Source organism: Tupaia chinensis, unplaced genomic scaffold (genome assembly GCF_000334495.1).
Source record: "Tupaia chinensis unplaced genomic scaffold, TupChi_1.0 Scaffold000634_1, whole genome shotgun sequence".
Lineage (NCBI taxonomy): Eukaryota > Metazoa > Chordata > Mammalia > Scandentia > Tupaiidae > Tupaia > Tupaia belangeri.
Window position 1 is genome coordinate 5,123,695 of NW_006160154.1, and position 9,870 is coordinate 5,133,564.

Genomic DNA, 9,870 nt, shown 5'->3' on the forward strand with positions numbered 1-9,870 from the left:
CTCTTTCCTAAGAGAGGTTGCTATATATATTTCCCCTGAAAATTTAACATTTCCGGCTGCAGGACTCCTACTCACACAATTTGGGAACCATCAGTCAGATGGCATGCAATTTTCAGATGTGTCCAGTTCTTTTTGCCAACAACTGAGATTTTGCAGATAACCCTATTTTGGGTAGAGTGGGAATTACCACATTTTCTAGTTAACATTATGGTTTCACATTAATATATCGCAGCTGTCTCATGAGGTAAGTGGGTCTCACTTCCCCTAGCCTATTAATGAAAAGACAGGGACTCATAGATTTTTTTTCCCCTTCTTAAATGATTAGAATGGTGCACAGGAAAGGCCAGGCTTAGTTATTTAACTCTGAATGTCAGGTTTTTCTCCCTACTGAATTTGAGAAGGGAGAAAAATGAAAATGGATAATCATCTTTATGTAGCAAATTAGAATTATGGGCTATCTCTGCCAAATAAATAAATAAATAAATAAAAAGCTTAGTTCCAAGTAGCAGTTGTACAACTTGGGGAAATATTTATAGCTTAATATCACTATACATCACTGAATGTTAAAATTACTTATGGTACATTGACTAGGAGCTCAATGATAATATTTAAGCCTCCAGTAACTTTGTTTTAAGCTGCATTAAGGTGAGTCTTGGGCTAGCAGGTGGTATGGTGGTTAAGGCACTGGATATAACACAGACAGCTCTAAAGTTCCAGGCCTGGATCTGGCAGCTTGTAAAACATGCTGGGCATGTGTGAGTGTACATGCCCAAAATCTCAAGGGAAGAATAGAGAAGGGATTGTGGCATGGCCATTTCCTAGAGGGATGATTTCTCGCTTTTCCCTCTCTCTGTCTCTCTGGTAAGCCCACACACCCTATGGCAAAAAATCTGGGAGGAAAAAAAAAAAGAATAGTAAGTCTAGCATTTTCTTTTTTTGGAGAGGTTTTCGCTATAGGGCGCGTGTGCTCGCCAGACAGACAGAGAGAGAGACATAGAGACAGAAAGCGAGAAATCTCCCCCCAAGGGGGATGGCCACGCCGCCATCCCTTCTCCTCCATTATCCTCTCAGGATCTTGGGCATGCATGCACACACGCCCAGCATGAGTTCTAAGTCACCAGGTCCGGGATGCGAACCGCGGTCGACTATGTGGGAGTCCAGCGACAGCCATTACGCCAACTGCTGGTTCCCAAGTCTAGCATTTTCTACCAGAGAGAGGGTGATTCTGTTCTGCTCAAGTCTGATTTCAGCTGCCTAGAAGATCAGACTGGGAGGCTATTTTTAAGTGCTGAAGCATGTCTATTAATAACGATTGAAGAACCTGGTTAGCTGGCAGAAACTAAACTTCAGGAGGAAGGATGTGATGGATGTCTTTCTGTTTCAGCCTTCCAAATATTTGAGCGAGGAGTTCTACTTTTTCTGATCTAGTCCAAAGGTCCCAATTAGTCATTTTAAGTATGCTCAGTCACAACAAAAAGCGATCATAATTTTGAGTGTTTGCATCTCGTCCAGAAGGCATCAAATCTCACCATCACAAACTCTTGCCAAAATGATGGAAGTGGTAATGGGTTGTATAATATGGCTGCTAAAGCCCTTTCAACACTAAGATTCTGTTTTTCGTTCTCATCTTTCTATCTTTGTTACTGAGAAATAGCTGTACCTTCATTCTCTTGTCTCACCAAATACATTTCTTCCCAGAGTTGGTGAAATTAAATTGATGGTATCTTTGTGTGTGGAGACCCTTGGAGAGGTCATACTGGATGCCTTTGTCATCTCTCCAGTTTACAAGTGCAGTCTGTGTGTGGGTACAGTCAGTCTATCTCTGGAGAAAAGTCTAGAAAAGTCCCTTTCATTGTGTTTACTGTATGTGTAAGTGATTCAAGAGTTTGCCTGAAAAGTTCCTAAATGAAATATCAGCTTACCAATTCAGAATTTAATAAATTAGCCTTGAGAGTCTAGGTAGTTTTTTTTTTTTTTCATCTTGTTGTTTATAGTAACTATTTTTGCTTTTGTTTTTAATGAGAAAGAGAGAAGAGATAGATAGATTTGGGAGTTTTGTTTTTTTTTTTTTCCTTTGAGAAATTTTTGCTATAGGGCATGTGTGCTTGTTGGAGAGATAGAGAGAGACAGAGAGAGAGAAAGCGAGAAATCACTCCCCATAGGGGATGACCATGCCACAATCCCTTCTCCTCCTTTCCTCTCTCAGTATTTTGGGCACGCACACACATGTGCCCTGCTTGAGTTTCAAGCTGTCAGGTCTGGGGCTCAGACCATGATTGACCATGTGAGAGTCTAGTGCCTAGAGAGAGACATAGAGACAGAAAGCGAGAAATCACCCCCCAAGGGGGATGGCCACGCCGCCATCCCTTCTCCTCCATTATCCTCTCAGGATCTTGGGCATGCATGCACACACGCCCAGCATGAGTTCTAAGTCACCAGGTCCGGGATGCGAACCGCGGTCGACTATGTGGGAGTCCAGCGACAGCCATTACGCCAACTGCTGGTTCCCAAGTCTAGCATTTTCTACCAGAGAGAGGGTGATTCTGTTCTGCTCAAGTCTGATTTCAGCTGCCTAGAAGATCAGACTGGGAGGCTATTTTTAAGTGCTGAAGCATGTCTATTAATAACGATTGAAGAACCTGGTTAGCTGGCAGAAACTAAACTTCAGGAGGAAGGATGTGATGGATGTCTTTCTGTTTCAGCCTTCCAAATATTTGAGCGAGGAGTTCTACTTTTTCTGATCTAGTCCAAAGGTCCCAATTAGTCATTTTAAGTATGCTCAGTCACAACAAAAAGCGATCATAATTTTGAGTGTTTGCATCTCGTCCAGAAGGCATCAAATCTCACCATCACAAACTCTTGCCAAAATGATGGAAGTGGTAATGGGTTGTATAATATGGCTGCTAAAGCCCTTTCAACACTAAGATTCTGTTTTTCGTTCTCATCTTTCTATCTTTGTTACTGAGAAATAGCTGTACCTTCATTCTCTTGTCTCACCAAATACATTTCTTCCCAGAGTTGGTGAAATTAAATTGATGGTATCTTTGTGTGTGGAGACCCTTGGAGAGGTCATACTGGATGCCTTTGTCATCTCTCCAGTTTACAAGTGCAGTCTGTGTGTGGGTACAGTCAGTCTATCTCTGGAGAAAAGTCTAGAAAAGTCCCTTTCATTGTGTTTACTGTATGTGTAAGTGATTCAAGAGTTTGCCTGAAAAGTTCCTAAATGAAATATCAGCTTACCAATTCAGAATTTAATAAATTAGCCTTGAGAGTCTAGGTAGTTTTTTTTTTTTTTCATCTTGTTGTTTATAGTAACTATTTTTGCTTTTGTTTTTAATGAGAAAGAGAGAAGAGATAGATAGATTTGGGAGTTTTGTTTTTTTTTTTTTCCTTTGAGAGATTTTTGCTATAGGGCATGTGTGCTTGTTGGAGAGATAGAGAGAGACAGAGAGAGAGAAAGCGAGAAATCACTCCCCATAGGGGATGACCATGCCACAATCCCTTCTCCTCCTTTCCTCTCTCAGTATTTTGGGCACGCACACACATGTGCCCTGCTTGAGTTTCAAGCTGTCAGGTCTGGGGCTCAGACCATGATTGACCATGTGAGAGTCTAGTGCCTTAATCACTACGCCACCTGCTGGCTCCTAGGTAGGTAAGTAGAAACAACACCTCTTAGTCGGAGACTGCTCCTCTAGCCCATGTTGGGTTGTGCTTCTGGGAAGTCCAGCTACTGTAGACCTCTGAGTGACTCTGTCCCTAAGCCCTATTGTCATGGTTGCCTTCAGACGCTGTCTCCTTCTCTGGGTTAGAGATGAAGAAGTATCTCTCCCTTCCTCTCTTTCGAGCCTTTTTTCTGTGCTTTCTCATGCCCTGCCAGTTTTTGTTTCCTTCTGTTGAAGCAGATTTTATGGAAAATTCCCTTGTCAGCCCTAAGTTGGATATGGTGTACAGCAAAGCAAAAACGGGTCTGCGCTAGTTTTCTGATTTATTGGGAAGATATTTCCAAAGACCTGGGTAACTAGTTTAGCTGCCTTTGTCATTCTGCAGGGCACATGTGCCTCTGAAGAGTTTGCTCGTAGAGTTCCTACTGAGCAGGGTGATTACAGATAGGCTGTGCTTTCCATTAGCCTGAGCTGTGCATTTCATCTGTGAAGTTGGCGAATACTTGAAAGCCACATGCTACTGTTTTCTAAAAGCTTCTTTGCACATGAACATAAAACGTATGTAATTGAATTTGGAGACGAGCCAATAGCTGCCCTTTTACTGCAGCGGAATGTAGATTACAGCTGTTTCCTCTGGAAAGATGCATCCAATCATAATTTCTCTTTCTTCTGTCACAGAGTGTCCCCTCTGCAGAAGTCTGAGATAGTGGACGTGGTGAAGAAGCGGGTGAAGGCCATCACCCTCGCCATTGGAGACGGTGCCAATGATGTGGGGATGATCCAGACGGCCCACGTTGGGGTGGGAATCAGTGGTAACGAGGGCATGCAGGCCACCAACAACTCGGATTATGCCATTGCACAGGTCAGTGACGTGGTGACCAGCTGTCCCGTCCTATTGTTGGAGATGGCAGCTGGCCGTGAGAGCCTGGCTCTTGACCTTCCTTGAAAACTCCGCCACCCCTTCTGACGTTGCAGTCTAGTTGAAACCATCAGTGGCTTCAGGTTTCTCAGCAGTTGGGTCTGATGCAGTTTGGAGGCCCTGTCTTGCCACTGGGTTTCTTTCAGCCAGTGTGGGAGTTGGCTGAGTTGCTCTGCCATTCAGATAGAGTGCCCCCCTGGCCGATAGGTCCCTCAGCCTGTTAGTCATAATCGTTAACTCCCAACTCTGCAACTACTGCATGTACTTTTCCTGATGCATCCTCTGTTGGAGAACAGTTAAACTCTTAACATCCATTTTCTACAGTCCCTTCTTGGCATCGCCCCTTTTTCAGATGGAACCAGTGCCATGACACTCCCTGGTCAGCTGTTCAAGGTCAGGGGAAAACAGTGATTTGTAGCTGTCACCCTCTGTGTGTCAGAACAGGGCACTGCCCGGGACCACTGCTATGAGATGAATTGCTGAGAGCCTGGGCCTGAATGACCCTGTGGTCAGTAGCAAACTGCCTCCTGCAGCTAGGCCAAGTTCAAGCCATTCCTCACTGAACCAGACATCTATGCAAAGGCTCCTGATGCACTTGGTGGTTGTCACACTGGTGGCCTGAGGATGAAAGAACTATCTACTCCTTCATGACAGCTGAAAGTGGAAGGGAAAATAGCCACATCCTGACCCCTTGGGTGCAAAGGTGCATCCTTTGGCCTGCAAGATCACCCAGAAAACCTAGACATAACGGAGAACACAGATCACTGGTTAGCTGCTTAACCAGCCCCCTTGTATTTCTATGGAGTTTCAGCTTCTGAAGAATGTGAGAATCACATAAACTCAGAGTCATGGCTTTGTTGCTCTTTAAGCTGAAATGGGGCTGCACGTAAAAGGTGAACGGCGCTCCAGGGCTGGAGCCTGGCCCTCTGCAGCATTGGGCCTCACCTCCCCAAAGATGGAGGGTCCTGCATTACATCACCTCTCAGGTTCCCTCCCAGCTTGGGTTCTGAAAATGCAGGGAGGAATTACAAAATCCTCATGGCTCTGCAGAGTGCAAGAGATCAGTCTTATTCCCTGGTTGGTTTCAGATAAATCCTCAAGCTAGTTCCTGAAGTAGGTAGGAGAATGAATTCTGATTTCATACGTAGGAAAACCAGGGTACCTTCGCATCAGGTGACCCACGTCTGGTCCGAGTGATCATTCCCGGTCAGAGAACAACAGACCCCTGTGTGAACTTGGGGGCCAGCTCCACACACCTGCCCATTCACTTTCCTGAGTCGACTGCTCCGAGACCTGTGGGACTCACGCTTCCTGCAGTCTGTCAGCAACTGTAGATGTTATACACCCCAGCATTATTAAATACTTGAGTTATAACATCATATGGCTGGAAGGGATCTTAAGAGGTTTCCTAGGAGTTCCAGGCAAATATTTGTCTGTCTTTTATTTAAAAATGTCTAGGGAAGGGAGATTCTATAACCTGCTTTATTGAAACTGCATACTAATTGGACTTGGAATCCAGAGGAACTGCTCTCTTCACGTTAAACGTATCAAAAAAGGTGGAGCGAGGAGCAGGTCTTTATAACTCCATTTGGGGGGTTTCTTTCCCTTCAGTCTAACACTCGCTTCTGCCAGAGGAGTGGCACATGCACCTGCGGGCTCTTGTTTCTCCTGTCCATGGTCCTGTTCACGATTGCAGGGATGCTGCCGTTTCGGCACTGTCCCTGTCCTAGGCTCACGCCTCTCCATCCAGCAGCAGGCGGCCTCTTCCTGAATTACTAAAACTGGAAATGCCACACTTCCACGGATTCCTTTGCCTTTATCAAAATGATTTGTGGCTCTGGTTAAAGTTAACACCTCATGCTTTATCTGCTCATTTTAATGTGACTGCGGTTTTGAGGAAGTACCCCGTAGGGCTACATACAGAAGAAAGAGGATCCTGGCCTCAGTGATGGATACTATGCAGTGGGCAACGCTCCGACTCCATTTCTTCCTGCCTGCCTGGTACCTCCATGCACAGGGGCAGCCCCGGGCCCCACAGCTGCCCATGTTGCTGCCTTGCCCTGGACCGTCCTTGCTGTGGGACGCATAGCATCATGCGTGTAGCCCTCGGCTTCCTGTTATCCTCGGGGGAGAATCATGCCTGCCCCCTACCTTCTTGATGTGTTTTGAACGACTTCATGAAGACAGCATTTTGATTTAGGAGATTTTATGTGTGTGTGTGTGTGTGTGTGTGTGTGTGTGTGTGTAATTTTTTTCCCCAAAAACAAATCATTGTTGCACTCAAGTCAAGGCCTTCAGGATGACTGAAGCAGATGTGCTCTATGCCCATTGAAGTTTAACACCGGGGGGTCCAGGTCAAATGCAAACTTCCTTTTTATTTGCTGAGCTAGTTATTTTATGATTCCCCCATTCCCCTTTGGAATCCTTAATGAGCCTATATGGAGAGTTTTATTTTTCCATATGCACTGACTTCTGCCATTTGAAGTGATGTCTAGAATTTGGAGTACAAAGGGTCTTCAAAAAGTTAAGGAAAATGTGTATTATGGAAAAAAAAAAAAAAACTAGGCATGGATTTCAAACTTTCTGCACCAAAAGAGACTTGTACTTGACTTCCATCTTTCCATGAAGTTTTGGAAGTCCCCTCATATTTGGACGGAAGGCCGTGCCTTCTCCTGATCTGCTGGAAGAACTCATTGACGTGGGACCTCACATACGAGATGGCCCCTTTCTCTAGTGCTAATGGGAATATGTCATTTCCTCTTCAAAAGAAGCATCTTTAAAAAGAGATCTTTTCAGTCAGTTTTTCTTTTCTGCACATAGTTAAATTTAATGTCAAAAGTCATCTGGAATTAATATTAATTACAAAAGTAAAATATTTTCTACTATTCTGGAGCATTCTCAGTACAGTCAGAGTCTGTTCTAGTAGCGTAATGGGGTTAAAGCTCACTGACGAGCCAAGGGTAGGAGTAGAGACCCTCTGACACTATGATTTCCAGCAAGGCAATTATGGTTTTTGTTCAGGCAACCAAGGGGAACGCCACCCAATAGGAGGCAAATTGAATGCACAGAAACTGTGAATTTAGACAGGATTGCCCCAACAGTGCATTCATGTAGAATCTACTGAAATAAAACAGCGTGTTTCCTTCCTTCCAGCTCAAGGTTCACTTTTGGGGGACCTTTGTGAAGTAGAACCCACGAGGCAAAGCTGGGCTAAGGGGAGACAGAGGAGACAGGATCTGAGTGGTGTCCAAAGCCTCTGCCTTATAGGGGATTTGTGCATTTTGCTGGAATATTGCTGGTTCCTCTCTTGAGCTGCGAGGGTCATTGTGCCACCCTCATTTAGTCTCAGTTAGCTGCTCTACTGCAGAGCACTGTGGCAAGAGGTGCTCAGTCCTAGTGGGGGAAAAGAAAAAGAGCAAGATGGGTTTGAAGGTAAAGGCAGTATGTGTGTCTGTGTGTCTGTGCATGCATCTTTGTGTCTGTTCTTGTAAGTCTTTGTGTCTGTGTGCGTGTGTGTGTGTGTTTGTGTATCTGTGTGTATGCGGGTGTCTGTGTGCTTCATCTGTGTGTGTCTCTATTTCCATATGCCTTTATGTGTATCTGTGTTAATGTAGCTCTGTATGTCTGTGTGTATTCCTCTGTGTGCCTGTGTGTTTATATGTGTGTCTATGCATACCGAAGTGTGTGTCTGTGTATCTTTATCTTGGTGTATGTCTGCGTGTCTCCATGTCTGTGCGTGTGTGTCTGTGTATAGTTGTATTCTCATATACCTGTGCGTCTGTGTGTGTATCTGTGTGTCTTACTGTATCTGTGTCAATGTACCTCTATATGTCTGTGCGTGTTTATCTGTGTGCCCATGTGTGCCTGCATGTGTCTCTGTGAATCTTCATCTTGGCGTATGTCTGCCTGTCTCCAAGTCTGTGCCTGTGTGTCTGTGTATATTTGTATTTCTATATACTTTTGTGGATGTGTGTGTGATTTTTTTTTTTTTTTTTTTTTGGCTGTAGGACTTGTGCATTTTTACTGGGGAGAGACGGAATCAGGAGAGTGAAAAAGCATTCCCCTAGGGGTGATGGCCATGCTGCAATCCCCTCTCCATTTTCCTCTTGGGATTTTGGGCACGCATCATATGTGCCTCCAGGTCCTGGGCTCAAGCTGTGCAGTGGAATCCAGCTGTTTTAACTATCACGCTACTGAGCTGACCTGGGAGATTATTTTTAATCTTCAGGCTGAATGTGGAAACAATGTGCATGTACATGTATGTACCTTTTAAAAACAAATTTTTGGAACCAGCAGATGGCGGAATGGTTACATTGCTGGACTCTCACGTAGCCGACTGCAGTTTGAGTCCCAGACCTAGAAGCTTGAAACTCACACCGGAAGCACGTGCATGCATGCCCAAAATCCCAAGAGGAGTATGGAAGAATAGGGATTGCAGCTTAGCTATCCCCTGCAGGGGTAATTTCTTGCTTTCTCTCTCTGTCTCTCTGGTGAGCACTTGCCCCCATAGCAAAAAATCTCTCTAAAAACAAGAAAGAAAGAAAAAGATAAAACCCAAGAAATTGTTGCATGAGTGTCCCTGTCCCTAGTTCTTATTGTCACCCTAAAAGGTATGCTTGTATGCAGACATCTGATTTCCAATGCACTGTTCTTCCAGTTCAGGTGGTCCTGTTAATAATTAGGGCCTGCAGCAAGTATTAACTTAAATATTCAGTTGTTTACATACAAAAAAAATACGTCATGACTTTTCCGACAACCTAATATAATTTTGTGAAACTAGCAATCGCAAGGCCAGCAGCATATCTAGGGAAACTGATAATTATGTCAGTTTAGGAGAAGATTTCTGTTGCCTGAAAGCTCCACCTTTGGGGGATGGTTTTCTTGGGTTACCTGCAGATACAGGCTTCCCCTACCTACTTTATCTATCTTCTGTTCATGAGGATATTCTGTGACTTGTGGTCCTCAATGACAGACTTCCCTGAACTTTATTTCCCTATTTCAGTTTTCCTACTTGGAGAAGCTTCTGTTGGTTCATGGAGCCTGGAGCTACAACCGTGTCACCAAGTGCATATTGTACTGCTTCTACAAGAATGTGGTCCTGTACATTATCGAGGTAAGAAAGGGGTATTGTTTTTTCCTTGAGGAAGTAGGTCTTTCTCAGACAGTATCTTTAGGTGTTTAAATTCATTTTAAGGAAAGTACAGAAGAGACATTGCCATGACTTACTAAAACCCGGCCTCACGTCCCCACTCTGAAGTTGGATATACTGGGTAGGCAACCCAGGTCCAG

The 9,870-nt window shown here is 44.4% G+C and overlaps 1 protein-coding gene across 3 annotated transcripts in view; it reads left to right on the top strand.

Moving 5' to 3' along the window:
* Window positions 1–9,870, top strand: part of ATP8A2 (ATPase phospholipid transporting 8A2) — a 693,132-nt gene that overhangs the window by 367,434 nt on the left and 315,828 nt on the right. For all 3 annotated transcript variants that reach the window (XM_006159534.2, XM_006159533.1, XM_006159536.2), the window contains exons 26-27: window positions 4,341–4,524; window positions 9,584–9,694. In XM_006159534.2, the coding sequence (XP_006159596.1) occupies window positions 4,341–4,524; window positions 9,584–9,694 (295 nt within the window). The remainder of the gene's footprint in view (window positions 1–4,340; window positions 4,525–9,583; window positions 9,695–9,870) is intronic.